This window comes from Plecotus auritus (assembly GCF_963455305.1).
Source record: "Plecotus auritus genome assembly, chromosome: 13".
Lineage (NCBI taxonomy): Eukaryota > Metazoa > Chordata > Mammalia > Chiroptera > Vespertilionidae > Plecotus > Plecotus auritus.
In genome coordinates this window covers 20,608,205-20,629,398 of record NC_137779.1, presented here as the reverse complement: position 1 = coordinate 20,629,398, position 21,194 = coordinate 20,608,205, and the positions used below count along the sequence as shown (strand labels likewise).

Genomic DNA, 21,194 nt, shown 5'->3' with positions numbered 1-21,194 from the left:
AAAGGGCTTGGGTCAGTACCAAATAGAGAGAAATATATATTTGGGGATTATAGGCAGATCATTGAAGCTAGAGTTCATGGAGATCTAAAACAGGAAACTTAAATACAAGGGAATCACAGGCTGTGAGCATCGCAGGCCAGGTCACATTGCCTCCGTGGGTGCTGGTTATACATTTTCTAGTGATAGGGAAGAGATGAGAACCAATGGAGTGGCTGGTGTGTAAAGAAGTAAATACACTATGCATATGCACTCTAGTCTAAGCTGTTTCTTGGTTTCACTGATAGAAATTTGTCCAGGCTATTTTGTAACACTCAACCCACTTTATCTTAAAATACTCATAACTCTGTCCAACTGGGGAATTGTTTTGGACTTATTCCTTTTTCATTGAAAAAATAGTAAGGGCTCTTCGTGAACAAAGCAGATGCAGTCCCTACTTCTCACATATTTTTCAAGTTAGTGGGGGTGAGAACTGAGAGCCATATCCATGACCACAAAGCTAATGTGTGGTGGAGCCAGAAATGAAACCCAGTATTCCACATCCCATATTCTTATCCTCTACAACACACTAGTATCTGCTCTATGTAAACTCCCTGAGCTTTGATTTCCTCATCTGGAAAACAGGAATAATAATAATAATATGTCTTTAGGTGCATGGAGCGTGCCCAATAAATGTTAGGTTTTAATGTTTGCTCTTCAGGAAAAGGAAAGAAGGGTAAAAAGTATTTTCTCTTTCTAATTCCTCCAGCTAGTGCCCCCAAATTTGTTCCACTTTTTATGCCTTCAGAATGCCTACCCCCCATGCCAGCCTCCTTCTTCAGCTACTACTATTCCTATTGTGCCTGTCCCTCTGAGTTATACAGAATATACTTGCCCCTCTTCTCGAATTTCCTATCCTGGGTTCACAGTGTTCTTGAAGCTTCCGTAGGTTAGGGGTGAAGAAGTCATGGATCATGGAGGAGAAATCCCAGCTCCCCCTCCAGAGGCTCGAAGAGTCTGATGCCTCTGGTCCGTGGTCTCAGACCAGCAAGTTCCCATGTACGTGGTACACATGGAATGATGGGGCTTATTTCAGGATTTGTGTGTAGACACTGATAATCTTACCAGCTTCAGGATATTTACCATCTAGCAGGCATTAGTTGAGAGTTTGCTTTGTGCAGACACTGTGCTGAACCCTACAAGCATAGTGCGTTATTTAGTCCCCTCAAAAGCCCTGTGAAAGAGGAATGAAGATCCCCAATTCAAAGATGAGGAAACAGACATACAAAGCATTGTGGTTTCTTGGACAAGATCACAGAGCTTATAAGTACACCACAGGCTGATTTTGAACCCAGGTTTGTTTGATTTTTCAGCTCTAATGACTATTTCTCAGGATCAGACTGTTACCCCGTAATTTGAAGGGATAAAAGCCAGTCCAGAAATCTTTGACTTGGTAGTACACATTCCCCAAAGGAATATTACATTCAGTGTGTAAAATCCAAACTGCATTTCCACGTATGCACACACACAACGCAAAAGGCCCTGCACTAGCCTGAAGGCAGCCCATGTTACTTGTTCCTGACAGCTTGCGTGTTTTTATTTTTAAAAAGAGGTTCGTGCAGTGCCGCATTCTTTGGCTTTGCCTTGGTAAGCAAATAAAATGGAATTTGATATCTCCTCAAAGCTGTAGCACCCCCACCCCCAAACTACTCCTCCTTCTACCAGAAGAGGTGTGGTGTGGCCCCAGCAGTTCACTGTTGACCGCCCTGAGACGGTCCCCATGACTGCTGCCCGGAGACAGCGTGCTTCTTCTCTCTCTGAAACCACAAGCATCTGCGTCGGGTCCTTTCGCAGAGCACTCGGGTTCTCTGTCTTTGAGCTCTGCACTTCAAAGAGAAGCAGAGTCGGTATTAATGCCACAGGCAGCTACTGCCACTCCTTATCTTGAAGACACTGCGTTATCGGGGATAGTACAGCCATCTGGATTTAGATGCATCTCCTCCTTCAAATGTTACCAGTTTCTAACTTGCAGCATTATCATCTCCAAGAAGATGGGTTAATTTCTTCTGCTTCCAGCTTTATTTACTCTCCTTGCTTCCTTAAAAGACCTATGTACATTACTTAGTCCCCTCAAAAGCCCTATGAAAGAGGAAACAGACATACAAAGAATTATGATTACTTAAACAAGACCTATGTACATAACTCCCTTGGATGCCAGGGACTTCTGCCATATCTTAAGTGTTCATTCTCATTCTCCCCCTCTCTCCCCCTCTCTCTCCCTCTCCCCTTTTCTCCCCCTCTCTTTCCCTCTCTCCCTCTCTCTCCTTTCCTCGTTCCCTCCCTCCCTCTCTTCATTTCTCCTTTCCTTCTTCGCTCTCTCTCCTTCCCTCCCTTCTTCCCTCCCCTGCAAGGAAATATTTAAAAGAGTAACTTCAACCTCATGACCCCTCCTTCTAAGCCAAGGTTGAAAGTGTTCTGTTCTGAGCCAAGCTTCATAAATCTCCCCTGATGGTTGATGGTTTGGAGAAAGTGGGGGAGGGGAGCTGAAGAGAAGTTAGATGCCCAAAAAAGGCATTGTTAAGTCAAAGGGGAGTCTTGCACACATGCGCGCCTGACCTCTTATGTCAGCTTCTGTGCCGGGAACATCCAATTATGTAAGAAGGAGCACTCCTTATTTGGATTTAGAGACGGAATGAGGGGCAGAGGAGTGGGGGTAGCCATCCATGCCAAGGAATAAATCCAGCTTGTGTGAACTGCTCATGTCCACACAAGGAAGGAACTTGACAATATTTCTGCAAACATCAGAATCAGGTTCAGGAAATTGGACAAGTATGTAGACATAGACTAGGTTGGAGGGAAAGGAGCGGTTCTGTGCTCCATTGATGGTAGAAGGTTTGGGCAAGAAGATCCAGCCAAGGTAAGAAGTGAGATTATTATGGAGTACTGATGTAGAGTGAAGGAATGAGAAGCAGCTGGACCCGTTCCCTGCCTGGATGCCCAGAGTAATGCCATGATAAAAATACGAGCCAGGCCCGTAGTGGAGTACTCGAACGCCACGTCCTGTGGCTCTGCCCTTCCCGTGGCCCCAAGATGGCATCAGACTCTGTGTCAAAAGGGCAGCAGACACATTCCTGGCATCTGCATCAGGATTTCTTAGTGAGTGAGAGAGAGAGAGAGAAAGACTGTGGGTGTGGGTGTGTGTGTGTTGGAGACACGTGGGAATGGAATAGCGTGGCAAAAAAAAGAGTAGGGAGAAAAGAGAAGATTCTGTGACCTGTGAGCAAGGAGAGTAGAAAAGTGTGTCAAGTCAGGAAGCAAATAGAGAGGAAGAAGAAAAGAAAAATTGCAGTAGGTGTAAAGGTCCAACAAGCAGTGGACCCCGGAGAAAGTTCAATGACAAGCTCTGGACCTTATGCTATGCCATGAGATTATTTTCTTACATCCCCCCATCTCCCGGGCAAGGTCAGGAGGTTTGTTGGCAGAGAGTATGGGACCACTGGAGAGCACTGTACTCCCAGGTGGCAAGTTCATCCTCCGTAAGGACAGTTATGAGTACATGATCATGAGCTCTTTTGCCTCCACTGCCCATTCGGGAGCCTTTTCTCTGTGGGCACGGCTGTGTGGCAGATAGATAAAGGATCTCTCTGACAGTGGTTATAGCTTAAGGCAGGGGTGGGGAACATCTGGCCCGTGGGCCATATAAGGCCCACAAAATCATTTGGTCTGGCCCTGCCAAGGTATTAGTGGTGAGTTAATTAAATGTTTGACCAAATATAGCAGGCTAATTTTTAAGTTGATAATTTTGTATGGCCTGAGAATGATGTTATAAATATCCAAGTGGCCCTTGGCAGAAAAAAGATTCCTCACCCCTGTCTTAAGGGAAACTCCAGGCCTGCTACCAAAAAAAAACCACAGCGATTGCAATAAGACAGGAACTGACATTTATTAAATACTAACTATACCAGGTAAGCTGCTGTGTTCTTTATGTACTAATGTGCAGCACATGTCTATGAGAGGGACATGTGTTTCCACATTTTACAGGTAAGGAAAAGGATATCTAGCTTAAATAAGCATCTTAGAATCATCCCACTTCAGTCATCCTGGCCTCAAAACCCATGCACTTTCTACTACTCCATACTGCCTCCCCCTGAGCAAGCTTTCTGACAAAGCAGTGGCCACTAAAACCAGCCTCACTTGAAAGTCCCTGTGCCTTGTTTCCATGTAATCTCTCTTGCTTTCCATCTGACTGTCCACTTACATATGATGGTAGCATGTGAATCCGTTTCCATCTGCATATTCTGATTCTGTTCTTAAAGCACTCCTGGATCAGAGACTATATAGTCTCCTTTGGGTATCTAGTCTACGTCCTTTTGCATTCAGAGTTTATCCGAGTTAAGATGAATAGTTTCTCAGGAAACACTGACTTTTCCTTTGCTACATAAACTTCTCGTTCTTTCAGTTCAGCTCTGGTGCCTTGTGCTAACTTATACCTGATCTCTTTCCATACACAGTTTCTGCAGAAAATTGCAGACTTTTGCTAGAGGCCCAGATACAAAATTATCTCAAACTATGTCTTCAAATGTTCCCATCAGATTATTTCCTGGCCCTCCACGTCTTTTCTGCATCCTTCAAATCTCTTTCTTCATATTATCTGTCTATGCACACCTACATACATGCTTAAAATGTTCCCTGGTCATATCCAGAGCAGAAACTCTGAGTTTCTTCACAACCAAGGAACTACTTACTTCTTAACCCAGGTACTCCCACCCCTCTGCCTTTGCCTTCCAGGACACTAACTTTATTTAGTTCTTGTTATGGTGGCCTCTTTACAAGTAATTTTTGAAAAGTGTAAGATTTGCTGCCTATGTGTACTTATTAAGTACTTGCTGTGTGCTAGCTCTTCAGACCTAGGGTTGCAGTTTCTACTTTAAGGTGCTTGCAGCCTCTTTGAAGGGATAACCCATAGAAGCAGAAATGTTAAACAATGTGAGGTCAGATGACCTGATACCTGTCCCATGCAGCATGGCGTAAATGCTAGGTAGGCTTTATAGAAAAAGTAAGGGTTTAAAGCTTATAAGATAGGTATCATTTAGACTGGTTTAGGATAAAGCATATTCCAGGCACTGAAACATTTTTTAAAGAGAGGGATGGGGCATTTTCTACTTTTAAATAAAAAGAACCTTTAAATATATTTTGAATATTTTCAGCCAGCCCCTTTCTGAATGTGTGTGCGCTTACACACAAGACAGATCCTTTTGTCTTGTTAAATGTATTATGGTAAGCCTGTCTGGCTATTGCTGCTTGGGAGCCTTAAGACAGGAATTCTCCCTCTGGGCACCAGGAGGCGCTGCAGCTTAAATAATACCCATTCATCTTGGAGGGAGCCACGATTTGGAATTATGGGTCCTTGCCTTGGAGTGATAGTAATCAAAATCCTCCCTGTTTTGCTCCATAATTCCAAAGTTATCTGTCCTCTCCTTGGTACCACTGACTTTTAGAAGAGTTATTTTTCACCTTTCACCCTTCTCCCCTCTGATCTGATCGGTCTTCAGCATTCGCTTGCTTCTCTGAGCAGGGTGCACTCCCAGAAGTCGTCCCTTAGGGTGCATTCCATTCGTCAGGGATTCAGTGCTCGAGCTGATTCACTGAGAACAGTTTTGCCTCAGGAACCAGAGTGAACCAGAGAGTCTCCAGTAATAAAACCACCTGGACATCCAAAGGTGAAAAATTTTGTTCATACTCTCTACACACTAGTTTGTCCTGTACTCAAGGCCCTTTGGGATACCAAAGTCTTAGATATACATCTCACCGAGGGAGAGTTTGCCAATCTTCTAATTACCCATAACTCCACAGGGTCAGTCCTCCCCAATCTTCTTAAACACTCATGACAAAAATGGTTCACTGTGCTAATATTTATCTCCCTGAACCTACTAGGAGAATATGTTTTACAAAAGGAAAAAATGAGGCATTAAATACAAAGCTTGCTCGGGATCCTGCCATTGTTTTAGTTCCTTGGATCTTGTAGGATTTTTCAAGTGGATCCAAAGGAATGTTTTCCTGACACTTGCACAAACACACAAGACTTGGAACATTGCCTTCATTGTTCTCACTTGATCTTGATCATTTATGAAGAAGACAAGGCAAGAATTAGCCTGTTTCATTAAGAAGCAAGCCAGAATGCGGGAGAGTCCCTTCAGCATTTAAGTGGTCAAACCAGGCTCAAAACTGTTTGTGTCTTTTCAATGTTATTTTCACTTATTACTACACACTGCTGGTGCAAATTCTTTGTAGCTCTTTGGGTAGTTTCCCCAGAGAGGTATGAACCTGTTGTGTGCTCACTATTGGGGTGACAACTGTGCTGGCCTCGTCCTGACAGAGACATCAGTTGGACTTGGAGCAGAGATGTTGGCTGTTCCAGAGACTCTGAGGGATTTGTTGATTGTGAGGAAGATGTCCAGCTGCTGCTTTTACTTGGATCAAATGAATAGTAGGCAGTCATCCAAAAAGTATGACTTTGATTTTGCCTAGCTTTAAAGTCTCTCCGCCCTAATTTTTTAGAGCTGGATTATGGTGCATTGATAGCGACATGGTATGGTACTGGGAAAAGTTGATCTGAAGGTCTTTAGAGCATAATAAACTCTCAAATTGGAATCCTAAGGGTGTCACACTACTCAAATCTAGCACAGATTTCTAGAGATCTCCCTTTGCAGCCAGTCTCATTTGTCCCCTGAACACAGAACCCCCAAGTGTGCCCCTTCCCTTCTGTATTTGATGGAAAGGTAGCCTGGCCTTTCCTTTCGGCCATTTCCCTCCCAACATCTTGCTACCGCCTTTTCTTTTCTTCTTAATAGTTATAAGTAATGGGCCGGAGTCAGTTTGATGCTGTTCCATTCATCAGGAGCACTTCCCAAAATACAAGTGTGACTCACGGTCCTTATAACCCCTTTGCTTTTGTTTGACTTTCAGTCTCTTCTGTCCTGTGGGCGTACTTGCCCGGGAAACTGACAAAAACATAGCTGCTGACAGTCTTCCCGAGGATTTATAGAGTGTCAGAGATGAAGCAGGGCTGACCCACTCCCTGGCCCTCCACCTTTTTTCCCTTCTGGGGGGATGCATAACCAGGTGGGATTGCCTGGGTTATTCATGCTGAATTCTTAATTCTAGCTCAGCTAACTTAGTGCCCAGTGTACTTCTTAGAGCATCCACCCTACAGCTGGTGTATTGGCACACAGCTTAGCCTAAACAAAAAATTATTAGGAAGATAAACCTGCCAAATGTTTACGTAAGTACTTATAAAATGCCAGATTTAAAGCATTTCTAGATAGCCCACTATTTCTTTAATCTATTATTATCCTCCATAAGCATGAATAGTTAAGCTCACTGTGCTGCTGCTGCTGCTGCTTTAAGTATTGTGACATTTGCCTTCTGCAAAGCTTATTTTGAGCCGTGCGCCATGCTTTAAGACCAGTGTTTGTCTCACATACAGCATTAATTCCCTCAGTAACTAATATTTATTGATTACCTACCCTGTGCCAGACACTATGTTAAGTGATCAAAATACAAAAAGACTCCAAATTCTTACCCTAGGAAGTTGAATATCCTCTTGGAGATGCAATCTTATAAAGACAGACATGTAGTATAAAGTTAGGACTTTATGAAGAACTTTATATGTGATTCAGAGAAAGGACTCAGTAATCAGTTATGAGAGACGGGCAGGCTTACAGAGGAGAGGACATCTGAGATAGGAGTTAAAGGATGAAGGAAAGTTGGGCACTAAACATTGAAGAATAGAGCACTAATGGTAAAATAGATGGCATATTTGTGTGACTCAAATAAGTCAGGTTTGACTTGGAATATACGATGTGCAACACTAGTGGCCAAAGGTTACACTGAAAATTGCCATATGGAGATGTGTTGGGTTGGAGATAGACAAATATCATGCCTTTTAAAAAATGGATGCAGATTGTTGAACCTGACGTTTGTTTCTGGAAATTTCTGAAGCAGTTTGTTAAATAGATGTTTTGTGAACACTTGGGAAAGTAGATGGCAAGCTCTCAAAACCAGTGCGCATTCAGTGGGAACCTGTCCTGCTTGTAAACATAGTTTTTATTTCTTTAGCAGGATTATTAGACATTAAACAAAAGGAGTGTGTTGGCGGTTATATTATGTCTGAATTTAAGTAAGTTTTGCTATATGTTCACAATATCCATAGGAACAAAATGGATATACATGGCTTAGTCTGTAGTACTTTTAAGTGATTTGTGGCAAATTGAGTATCTTTAGTCCAAAAATATCTAATAAATTGATGTCAACGTAGAGGGAAATTTCTAGTGATAGAGCGTTGCCCTCATTATCCTGTTAAATTCTTTCATCAGAGAATAGCAAAGCAGCACCCACTCAGGATGATGAGTGGTTCATCTCTCTCCTTCATTCATCAGACATTTATTGAGTGTCTTCTGTGTGTTCAACTTTGAGGTTGGTGGAGTCAAGGATGTATAACTGGTAGAAAAAGTTAGGGAGCAATAATAGATATATTTAAAAATGCATAGTGTTGTCGTATGAAAGATTTAAATGTGGTAACTTTAGTACCTCGTGTTAACTTTAGGGGGTACAGGTACGAGCAATGACTAGAAGTTACAAGAAGGCAGACTTTGGTTGCCATTATTCAAAAGCATCTCTAATGAACTGAAATTATACTTTTCAGGAATTAAGCAACTTCCCCAAAGTCACATTCCAAATTGGTGGAGAAACTAAAATAAAAGCTCAACTTTCTGGATTTACAGGCTAGAACCCTTGGCTATGCCATGATATTACTTTGTGAGGAGGTTAGATGGGCGTAACCTCAAAATATTCTACCAGCTCTAAAGTAGCCTATTGCTATGAAATACTCACAGGTTCTCAGTGTTTTTAGGTGAATTGATGAAATTGGAATGGATAACCTTTAAGACTCAACAGATGATTTCTTTAACTTGATTAATAATGCTTCAATTCTCAATATATATTTTATAGCCATAACTTATACATTGCTAATCAAAACCAAAAAACTCTGTGGCTAGATATAAAAGGGAACTCAGATTCTTAAATTGTAGTGTTTAGGCAATATTTAGTCTACTCTTGAAGCACATGTTTTGAAGATGTGGATCTGTGATTTAAAACATAAAAGCAAAAATCAAAGAAGAAATTATGTAGACTCCATGAGCCATGTTAGATTTTACAACAGTCATTGGGAAAAATAGGAGTTTCTTGCCCTTGAGGTTCCTTTTCCCCTCATTCTTCTCCCAACAGCAAAGGATGGTGACCTAGATACATAGTCAGAGGGTCACAGTGCTGAACTTCCTCAGACACAACTGAGGAGCCTGGGTTTGGGTAGTTACAGGGCTGAGAAGCCCAGAGCTGGGAGCCGCCAGGGAGAAACTGAATAAACACAAGAAGGGGCTATGGCAGGAAAGCAAGAGACCTGTGAAAGGAATCAGAGGGAAGAGAGGTGAAGCTGGCAAAAATAACTTGTTTAATGGGAAATGCCATGGATCCACACCGTCACCCTTAAGATCTACTTTGTTTCTACCCGGTAGATTGGTGCTACTAACTTAATGAGCAAATGCTCATAGTGCTGTGCTAGGACTGTGGGTTGTGCCATTATAAACATTCTACAGGGTGCTGGGTGGTGGGGAGTGTTTGCAGGAGGGCCAAAAAGGTGGTTTGTTCTCCCCCCCCCCCTTTTCTAGGAATTTCTAATTTCTTATACCTATATCAGTGTTTTTCAAACTTTTCTAAAACTTTATAACACAATTAGAAATATGTTTTACATAATGACCCACTATGAACACACACATACACACACACATGCACACACAAATACACATCTGATATATCTATCTAGTAGTTATATACATATATGAAACAAAAGGGTCCCAAAACATGAGATTCACTTTTATAATTTCTGTTCTAATCTATTTCTATTTTAGATGTAGTTAAATGTCACAAACCACAAAGCTAATTACATGGCCTCTGCTGCTATTCATCCCAAATTTGAAAATATCCTGCTGCAACTACCAGTTTTAAATGACTTCAGAAATGGCCAGATATGTTGTATGCAAAGGGTCCTAAGACTAAGGCAGATTCTCAACTGAGAGTAGTTTATCCCACAGAGAACCTGTGGCAATGTCTGGAGCGTTGTCACACAACTAGTACTGGGGTGGGGGGATGTTGCTAAACCTTTCACAATGCACAGGACAGCCTTTTGCACAAAAAATTGGTAGTGTCAAGGTTGGAAAAGCTGTCTAAGGGTAGTAAGGTTAGTTGACAATTCTAATCTACTGTACATCTATTTAGAACAAGAGAAGCTTTGACCTGCTCTTACTTTTCTCTCCTTTTCTTCAAACAAGCAGTATTTGGTGTATTAACATGAGGTTGGAGCATAATTGCCCTAGGGTTGTCTGCAGAGGTACAACCCAGTGAATAAAAGGGGTACAAGGAATGAGTCTATTTTCTTTTATTGAGATTGCACCAGGCATTTTTGTTAGAATATTGTTATTGCTCTTAGTCTTAGGAATATTTTCTGTGTTTTGATTTCACTACCCTTCCCTCGCCCCTTCATCCTCTCCATGAAGCCATACTTACTTAGGATCCTGCCTCACTCAGCCATAGCAGCTCTTAGAAAAGAAGTGAAGGGAATTTGGCTAATGAGATTAGACATGGTCCCTAAAGCCTTCTCCCCTACTCATGACATTTGATTCTGCTGTTTTGATGGGAAATGACCTTCGGCTAACCTTGAAGTGCCATCTTAAGCCTAGTATTAAACTGTTTCATTTTTTTAGCCACTGCTTCATTCCTCTATCTGTAGCTATTTTAGACCAGGTTCCTTTGAACATGGATGAGGCGAGCACTCCCTAATCTCTATATCCTTTCTCCTTCCACACCTGGCATCAAAGAGGCTCTTAAATGTTGTCTCAGTGTCAATCTGTTGTTGCTTTTTCTAATTTTTTTTGGCTATTTCTGGGCCCACTGGTAAGGCTTCCATTTGCTCTGAACCATTCAGATGGCCTGACCGAACAGACCTGGTTTGGCTTTTTCTTCTTTTGTTTGGGAAAATATGTAGGATGATGGAAGGAGATATCTCTAAGTCAAATATCAGAACTGGAATAGTAGTCGGAAATAAAACCAATTCTATCTGAAGCTTTTCTCTACCATAGTTGCCTCATGCATTTTGTATTACATTTGTATTTAGTAAATTATTTCTTATAAGTAAATTCATAATTCATTGTCAGAAGCACATGTGTGTGTGTGTGTATCCACCTTGAAACTTTAGATTTCTGTTAGCATAATAGTGGTACCAACAGATTCCAGAAATTTCAGCACATAAATTTCATTTCTTCAAGAGAACTATAGGGACACAGATTTCTTTTTAACCTTCTCACTCCCAGGTCAAGTATAGAAAGACAACATGTGGAATAGAGAGCTGAAGAAAACTAATGAAAAGGAGTTAAGCCTTTGGCCGGATGGCTCAGTTGATTGGAGCATCATCCTGTGCACCAAAATGTTGTGGATTCGCTTCCCGGTCAGGGCACATACCTAGGTTATGGGTTTGATCCCTAGTCAGGCGCGTATAGGAGGGAACTGATCAAAGTTTCTCTCTCACATCAGTGTTTCTCTCTTCCCTCCTTCCTCTTTCTAAAATCAATAAAAACATATCTTTGGGTGACGATTAAAACAAGGAGTTAAGACATCAGTCTCTCCTTTAATACTCCAGCGCCTAATCTCTTTGCTTTTTCTGTTCTAGTTCAGCTTCAGAAAAATCGGAGCAGGACGAAGGGAATTAATAAGGTTAGATCCAGTACTGGTGGTGTATGGATCTTCACTCTAGAGAAGGATGTAGAATAAAAGGAAGGGAAATAGGAGTGGAGAGGAGAGAAGAGATGATTGAAGAAACGCCTGTTTTCTTCATAGTTATCAATTGAATGTGGCCATGGACAACTGAAGAAAGGCAATGTGTGCAATAATAAGGCATGCCTTAGAATCTGGTCTGCAGCTCACCCATTTTTGTATTGTCTGAAGGGCAGGGCAGTATTGGCGGATGGAGTAGGTGGTGGTGGTGGTGGTGATTTTCTTGGTTTGGGTTTTATCATATTTCCTTCCAGATTGGGATATTCATCATTCATGACAAGATACCATATCTCAGAAGTTCTGTGAACAAGAGAGATTTATTGCCCTAGTCTCCTCCATGGGCTGCCTGGAGCTAGGAAATGAAAGGCGCTAATTCCAGGCTCCGGTCCAGGAGAAGCTTCTGTTTTCCTGGAGGGCGGGGAAGAACCTGGGCAAGAGGAGCAGCCTGAAGAGCGAATGTTTAAGTCTCTGGTAGAAGTGCATGTGGTTTGTAGCTTTAACCTTCAGGGCATGAGAGAGACTAAGGAGAAAAAAACTGCAGCAGCTAGCACATAGAAGCCATTTTCTAAACTCCTCCTCCTCTTAGACACGAAGTCTGTTATTTCTGCCAGTTTGCACACGTATTTCTTATATTCCTGGGCCTGACTCTCCTAGGGCCTCTGTTGATCGGTTCTGGCCTCGGGGCTTATAGAACTTGACACAGTGCCTTTGTTGCATGAGCAGTTGACATTCCACTTGGAGATTTCCATCACCTTTGTCAGTTCTGCATATTATCTTAGTTAAATCCCACAATTTGACTTGGCTCACTGACTCACCTCATTATCAAGGGCTTATTTTTACTTTTTCATACTTTGATTCTTCTTCCTAACATTCCCATTTAGAGTTTGATAAGTTGGAGTCTTGTAGATTTATATAAATAGATACATTCATATTTTTCACATGCTAAAATTTGTTTTGCACTTGTATGCTTGAGTCACTAAGTTACCGTGAAAGAATGCGAATAAGTCCTGTTCGTATCAGATGAATTGACATTGAATTCAAAGTAATCAGGCTCATACATTGAGACATGCCACAGGCCCAGAGGTGACCAAGGCACCCAGAGTTGCCGGTGGGTATTATGCTAAGTCTCAGAGGGGTTGAGTAAGTGCTGCTGAGATACTTTTGAAGGGTTGAGTCACAGGCATTATTGGCCCCAGAGCACAAAAATAAGGGCAAACTGACTTACTACATGTGTATGTGAGTGAGAAACTGAGCTAGAACTAATTCCAGCGGAAGCTTTCTTGTTTAGGATTCTGGCTCTCTGAAGGACTTACACATTTTGGTTTCTCAGTGCTAGCCCTTCTCCCTCCTCTCAGTTAGATGAGACCCCAGTGCAGAAGTCACTCAAGTACATGTGGCTTGAGGTGAGGAAGAGAACCTGGGGTGACAGTTGGGTCACTTGCTTCCTTGCAGAGAACCCGATCAGGTCATTGTATCCACCCCTTTGGTGGCCCTCTTCTATAAACAGGAACAGGAATTCTTGCTACTGGATCCCTTTCATTGGGCATCTTAGGCTCGCTGAATGAAAGCCCTATAAAAAGGAGATGCAGCCCTAATAATAACAAATACGATCGTGATGGCTATTTTGGGCAAGAGCAGCTTTGTGCCGCTCTTGATCTCCATCGATGTGTGCCATTCTTGCCCTGCCATTACCTTTCAGGCTTCCTATTCTTAGAATTATTTGTGAGCCCTGGACTTGGGGGATTGCAGCCCCCGAGGCTGGAATGCCTAGCTTGAGTGGAATGCAGACTGTCTGGTAGAGTGGAGGTTAAATAAAGTTTGCCTTGGAAGCCTCCTCTGCTCTTGGATGGGCGACAGTAACTTGGGTATAGGAGTGGTGGCATGAGCTGCCATGTGGTGCTGTATCAAACAGTCTTCCGTGCATGAATAGCAGTGGTTGATGGTCCATCCATTACAATCATAGCCATGCCAGTCTCAACCGTACATACTGAGGAGGCCTCAGTGGTCTTGAACTTCAGCTAGTGACCACACTGCTCTGAAAAAAAAATGCAGGGACAAAGAAAGAATAAGGTGGGAGTGCCTTGCAGGAACTTCAGACTTGGTATATTTGCCCCTCAGAGTTACTGATTCTTGAAATTTAGACAAAGAGGCGAATTTTCATTATAAGAACAATTACCACACCATCAACCAACATTTCTTGAGCACAGTTGGAAATATTTTAGAAGTATAAAACAGAACTCTGGTGGTGCTTATAATTTCATTGGGAAAGTAAAGCTGTAAACACATGAGAAAATAATATCTATTCCAAAGTAAATTATTAGTTTCAACCCTGTGCAGAACTAAGTGCTGGTGGAGGTCTAAGGGAGGGAAAGCACTCCGTCTGGAGTGGTCACGGATTTCATGGAGGGGAGGCGTTTAAACAGGTCTTGCCAGAGGAGTGGACTTGCCACTGGAGAGGAGAGGGCCTTGTCAGCGAGAGCATATTATGAGCAAAGGGCAGATGTCCCACGACAGGTCATGGGGCTTGAAGACCGACTGGGTGTGCACAAGGTCGCAAGGGCGAGGGATCTGTGTAAAGCCATCTAAGCCGTAACTATAAAGCCTGTGTGTGCTCGTTACTGAGAAGTTACAATGCTCTGCACCAGAACTGAGTTGGAGAGGTGCAGCCTGGCCCAGAGATAGGGGACCTCGGTTGTGTTCTGTGAAACCCCGTTGAGGTGTGGCTCATAGTAGAGACTCAGTAAATAATGTCATCATTATTATTACTCATCTTCAATTTCTGTGAGCCAAGTTGTTGCATTGGCTTGGTTTCATTTGTGAGAGTTGGCGCTAACTTTGCTTTGCCCTATTCTGATTGTCACGTAATTTATACCTGCTACGCCCTTTCCTTCTGGTTTATCTGACCTTTCTCTTCTCTTCCTCCCCAGGTGGCTAGAGGTGCAAGTAGCTAATCTAACATGTCCACAGTGCTGGGTGCGGTACCTCCGACTTCTCCGGGAGTCCATCTGGCCGGGTGGGGTTTTGCCTAAGTACCCACGGCCTGTAAGGACCCAGGAGCAGAAGGTGGCAGCTGGGAAACAGGCTTTGCAGAGCCTTATGGGAATCCTGCCAGGTAACTGGACAATGAGAATGACTATCCTAATAACTGTTCTCTTCCAATCAAGCTTTGCCACTGTTATCCCACACCCTTCCCCATTTTTAAAAGGGCCTTAAATATGGCCAGACTTAACCTGTTGACCCACTGAGTCTCAGGCTAATAGGAACATGATCACGGCTGGATTCTTTCACTCCTCACCCAAGTGATACTGAGGGGATGGAAAGGATCACTGTGACCACACCAGAAATAGTCGGTGCGAATCCCGCAGCTATCGGAGTAATAATAACTGTGTGCAGCTAATAAAAATATATATTTAAAAATAAAATAAAATACGCTTTTATTGATTTCAGAGAGAGGAAGGGAGAGAGAGAGAGAAACATCAATGATGAGAGCAAATCATTGATGGACTGCCTGCTGCACACGCTACACTGGGGATCAGCCCCCAATCTGGGCATGTGCCCTGACTGGGAATTGAACCATGACCTCCTGGTTCCTAGGTCAATGCTCAACCACTGAGCCATGTCAGCTGGGCCAGTGGTCGGCAAACTCATTAGTCAACAGAGCCAAATACCAACAGTACAACGATTGAAATTTCTTTTGAGAACCAAAATTTTTAAACTTAAACTTCTTCTAATGCCACTTCTTCAAAATAGACTCGCCCAGGCCGTGGTATTTTGTGGAAGAGCCACACTCAAGGGGCCAAAGAGCCGCATGTGGCTCGTGAGCCGCAATTTGCCGACCACGGAGCTGGGCAATAAAAGCATATTTTAAATAAATATTTTTTTCTTAGCTTTTCTGTTTTCTGAGGATTTTTAGTTTGGCTATGTAGTTCAGTGGTATGCCAAAAATCACCATTTGAATAAAGATAGTAGGTTTATCTGACCTTTCTTTTCTCTTCCCCCACAAGTGGCTAGAGGTACAAGAGATAATGAGAAGATGTTACTGTAACACTAAAACCGTATCTGTGTTTTCTTCTTTAGATACTGTAGTGCAGATCCTTGGGGCGGACAAATGCCAGCTGAGCTGGAGTCTAGTCTTGGAGTCACTGCAGCAACCCCTCATCAACAGGTAGGCCGAAAAGTGTGCCCCAACTTGAGCATAACTGAAGCCATCTCTGGTCTCAGAGGTGCCCATGCTGAGAAGAGCGGGTCACCGTCTCTCCTTGCCCTGGGCCTGACTGCAGACTAACGTCCAGGTCCTCACACACTAGGTAAAGCCCATGCTGCTGGCTCCTGAGCAGGTTGTCCTGTGTAGTGAGCTAGTGCGGGACCAGCCTCTGTGTTTGCATTTGGATGCTCAGTGTGATTGATGGTTCTTTCTGCCATCCGTGACCACTAAGAGTATCCCCTGGTCTGGCATTGCAAGCCATATAGTGATTGTCAGCCATGGGTTCTTGGCCTCACTGCAAAGCTATGATTACTATTAGGATCAGGAATCATTTTTGTTTACTAGGAGGTAGATCAGATAATGAGGTTGGACTTTGGTAAGGCGACCAGAAAAACTGGGTGAATGCTCTAGAATAATTCAAAAGAGGTAGGTATTTCCTGGCTGGTGCCTTGGGATAAAATGCTTCTGAAAAGTATGGAGTACTTCCACTCCTCTCTCAAACCCTGTCCCGAAGAAGAGAGCATTTTCTAAGTCCCATTCCTCAGGGCCCTGGCCTTTGCCTCATTGCCGGTAAGGTGACCAGTGAATCTGTAGTGAATGAATTATGAGAAACAGCAGTAGTCAGTGGCTGAAATCCTTAGAAAGTTGCTGTCCCTCCCTCACAGAAACAGTGCTGCCATGCTAACTTAGCTATGTAAATAAGGATGGAATTTCCTAAAATCGAGTCTCAAATTCGGTTTCTATGTTTACTGAGGCCATAGCCTTTTTTAGTTCAACAAATTTGTTCCATGGCAGAGGATTGGTCCAACTATTGAAGTTTAGAGTCCACTAAGGATATCAGTAATGGGGGTGAGGGGAGGGAAAACAAGTGTCCTAAGCAAGACCTGTGTCTTCTGACTGAGCCAGCCCTTCCTCCAGGTTGTTCTGTCCATTTGTTTCAGGCATTTGATTTACTGCCTCTGGGACATCATCCTGGAATTCTTGGATCTCAGTGCCTCCGTTGAGGAGTCTACCATCAGCACCTCTGCCTCAGAAACCCCGGACAACCCCAAGAGGATGGGTGTCTCCCCGTAGCCATCGGTCATTACCCGTTCTTCGAAGGTTGGGAAGGAGGGTCACTCTGCCACCAGGGACCAGTAGGAGGCCTTACCCTCTGGGCTGTGGCTCAGATGGCATGGGGCTCACTAGCACAGCTTTCCCTTCGTTCTACTCCATCGGTAGCAGGTGATGGAGGGATATATGTATCAGTTGTATGCATGTCCAAGTGTCATACTTTTTTTGTGGTGTTTGGGGCATTGCTGGTGGGTAGATTCTGTTTCCTTTGAATAAGGAATCTGTGAGCCCCTTTTGCCCTCCTCCATAAGATTGTTTGCCGGTAGCCTGGCCCTGTGCAGACATGTACCAAATCCACCAACATACAAATCTGTATAAACCAAGAAAAAAAAATAGATTTCTTTGGAGGAGAATATAATTTTCTGAGCTCTCTGTTCCCACCTGGAAACTGGAAGTTCAGTCGGCACCGTTCTTGAAAGCCAGACCCCTAGTTTCCCAACAATTCTAGAGGAGGGAGGGCAAGCATTTCCCAAGGGACTGCTTGCTGATTGGCTGTTTTCCAGCGCCTCAGCCCTATGGAGGGTGTCATTGAAGGCTGCTTCCCTGGGTGGCTATACTTCTCCTGTGAAGACTTCAGAGCAGACTGCCAGCCCACCCTCCACCCCCTTTCCTGAAAGAAAGCTGGGTCAGATTTTGCTGATTTTATTTCCTCCTAGTCTCCTCCCCAGGAGCAGCTGAGTTTGGGCCTTTGTGGCCTCTCTGTCTTCCTTCAACAAAATGGCATGGCAATTTGCATATTCAGCTCAGTGCTTCCAACGGGAAGGGAAACCCTTGCTCCAAGGCTGAGAATGCCCAAAGAGTAGGAACCCCAGGAAAGAGCAGGTTCTCTCCTCACAAGTTTCACGGGGAACTTTTCATCGGAACCAGGAATGTTAGCAAACCTACAGGGAATTGATTGCCCACGGAAAGATTTTAACTTCCTGTTCTGAAGGACCTCGTTAGTCTTTAAGAACACCAGTGATGAAGGCAAAGGGGCTGTGTCAGGTTGCAGTGCCTTCAGAAACATGGAACAATTAAGCCATGGCCGGGTAGCTCAGTTGTTTAGAGCATCATCCCGATACACCAAGGTTGCGTTTTCAATCCCGTCAGAGCACATACATGAATCAACCAATGAATGTGTAAATAAGTGAAACAACAAATCAATCTTTCTTTCTCTCTCCTTTCTTCTCCCTAAAATCATTAAAAATAAAAATGGAACAATTAGGAAAAAGTGTTGGTAGAGAAGGGGGCAGAGGGAAAGTCACAAGGGAAGTGGTGTACATTAAATGCATGTGAGTAGCTGACAAAGACATTTGAAGGGTGTCATTGAGACCTTTGCTCACCCTTCATTCTTCAGTACCGGCTGCTAGAGCCCTGCTTTCCCTGAGTTATGGATCCTCCCATTTGGGGGCAGGTCTTGGGGTTAATTAGACTGACGAGAATGGATAGGTCTAGAACAAGAGTCAAGATTCTGTTCAACTCTGAAGTAGGTGATGTGCACACAAAGTGGTTTATGGGAAAGTTGTGAAATCTTTTTACTCCCTCCACCCCCCTCCCCCTTCAGGCTTTTAACCATAAAACTTGTGCTACTGTAATTGAGAGGCTTCAGGTATGTTACTGCCTAAAGGCAAGGAGATAAGTGAGATAGTATCTCCTGGAGCCTTCTAGCCTTAAAAAGTTGATCATTACAGTGATTTCTGTGCCTCACAGTCGTGTCTGTTTTTGGTGAGCACTTGCAGGGTGTGGCACTGCAGCGAGTCCAGCTGACTTCCTGGAGCTGGTCCTTTACCTCTTTCCTCTAGGACCAAGGTGCTCTTCGTGACAGCTGGAGCCCTAGCTTCTGTTGCCGTCTCTCCCCATACTTGACCCTCACATGTATTTTGTTTTGAATCTGCATTGCTTCAGATCTCTGTTACTAGTCCTGGCTCAGAAACCAGTACATAAGCTGACACCCCAGAAAACCCTGTGGCTGTAAATTCTAAGGAATCTTTTGGCACTTCCAACCCAAAGAAAACTTCCATATATTTCATGTTATATAAGAGACCCCACCTGTACTTCCTCTGCCCCAAAAAGATAAGCTGTCCTCATACCCTCCTTCTACCCAGAGGGGAAATAATGGATATCGCCAAAGAAATCATCAAAACCCATCTGGCCTTGAAACAGCCTGCCAACTTGTTACTTGGGTAACAAGTTCAGACAGCGAGGGAGATTGATTGGCATTTGGGAGAGAGCCACAGGTTTTAGGAGAATATACTCCCAGCTGAGAGTGATAAAAGCTAGTGAAGAATTGGGCCTGCACTAACCCAGAACATTTTTTATCCTTTTTTTTCCCCTACCCAGCCCATCCATTTTCCAACTACCTCATCGCACCCAACGACAGTTGTTAGGTCCTGGGTGGAGTAAAAATATGTGTAAACATCGCCCCTGGCGATAGGAGTTAGAATGCTTTGGACTGAAACGACTAGGAAACTGTATTTTCCTCCATAAAATTAGTACCTGAATAGGTAAGCCCCGGGGGTTAATGGTTTCAGCAACTCTGACCTCAGAAATGGCTGGATTCTTTCCATCTTTCTGCTCTGCCATTGTAAACATGCAAGTCTGTCCTTCATGGTAGTTACAGTTTAGGGCATCACATTCTTACCAAAACAATATCTGAAAGAATCGAGGCATTGCCTTCATTTTTTTCTTTTAAAAAGTGAGGAAACTATTTCTCAGAAGCCCTTCAAGAATCTCGTTGGCCAGAACTTCCCACCCGTAAACCAATCCACTGACATTGAGAATGGCATTATCAGGATTGACTAGCACTAGTACTTATCTCCCCTCCCCCAGAGGAGCTCACCCTCCAGGAAGGTTAGATACCTAAGAAAAACCGTTATATGTTAGCAAGGAGGCAGCAGAGAATGAGTGTTGATAGTGTCTATTAGGGTCATTCTGCCAACATCAACAAATCCCCATGATACTCTAAAAATGCCTGTACTAGCCAAGAGGTAACATCAGCTGAAGGTGACAGTTGAACCACTTCACATACATTAACTTATTTAACCCACACATCGACCTTGTAAGGAAGGTTTTATTATATACTAGAGGCCTGGTACACTGATTTGTGCACCGGTGGAGTCCCTCGGCCTGGCCTGCAATCCAGGAATCCTCGGGGGATGTCGGAGAGCCGGTTTTAGCCCAATCCCCGCAGGCCAGGCTGAGGGACCATGCCCTGGACCTTTAGTATGCATATACTAGATCTTTGGTTAACTCTTCCCACCCTCCCCTCTTCCCCCTTCCCTCTGAGATTCATCAGTCTGTTCCGTGTTTCCATGCCTGAGTGTTGAGCATCTGCCCCCTGGTGGTCATTGCACGTCATAGGTACTGGACGGTCAGCCAGGTCGGCCAGTCGCTTGGGCTTTTATATATATAGATCCCGTGTATAGAAGAGAAACACGGCACAGAGAAGTTGTGGTTTGCCCATAGTCACTTGCAAGGAAATGGCAGAAGCAGCTGTAAATCTTGTAAGTCTACCCGCAAGTGTACATCATAACTATTACACTGAGCTGCTTTTCTTCTTTCAAAGCAAAATAAGAGCAGGCTCTCACTTACGGAGCCTGTAATCTAGTAGAGGAGCCAGCACATTTTTTTTGGTAAGAGGCCAGAGAAAAAATATTTTAGGCTTTGTGGCAGCCTCTGTTGCAACTACTCAGCCCTTCCATTGTTGCATAAAAGCATAGACAATACATACACAAATGACTCTGGCTGCGCTCCAATAAAACTATTTACAAAAGCAGGCAGCTGGCCAGATTTGGCTCGTGAGTGGTGTGCAGACCCCTTGTCTAGTGAATTAGAATCAAACGTAAGTGTGTGTGTGTGTGTGTGTGTGTGTGTGTGTGTGAGATTTACCCGGATCTTCTTAAAGGCCTAGTGTGCTGCATGTGTAACAAGCTCCCAGATGCCAAGGAGGATGCCGCTCTTTCTCCACACTTTGAGTATCAAGGGGTTAGAACAGACAACTCCCGTTGGGTGTGATTATGGAAGGGCACTTAATGAGCTT

At 43.6% G+C, this 21,194-nt stretch overlaps 1 protein-coding gene across 2 annotated transcripts in view; it reads left to right on the top strand.

The window, feature by feature from the left end:
* SNX19 (sorting nexin 19) overlaps window positions 1-18,861 on the top strand; it is a 32,943-nt gene extending 14,082 nt beyond the window's left edge. The window contains exons 9-11 of one of the 2 annotated variants that reach the window (XM_080650083.1): window positions 14,787-14,971; window positions 15,937-16,024; window positions 17,005-18,861. In XM_080650083.1, the coding sequence (XP_080506209.1) occupies window positions 14,787-14,971; window positions 15,937-16,024; window positions 17,005-17,137 (406 nt within the window). In that variant the 3' untranslated portion in view covers window positions 17,138-18,861. The remainder of the gene's footprint in view (window positions 1-14,786; window positions 14,972-15,936; window positions 16,025-17,004) is intronic. The other variant, XM_080650084.1, reaches the window with a different exon arrangement.
* Window positions 18,862-21,194: the final 2,333 nt, after the last annotated feature.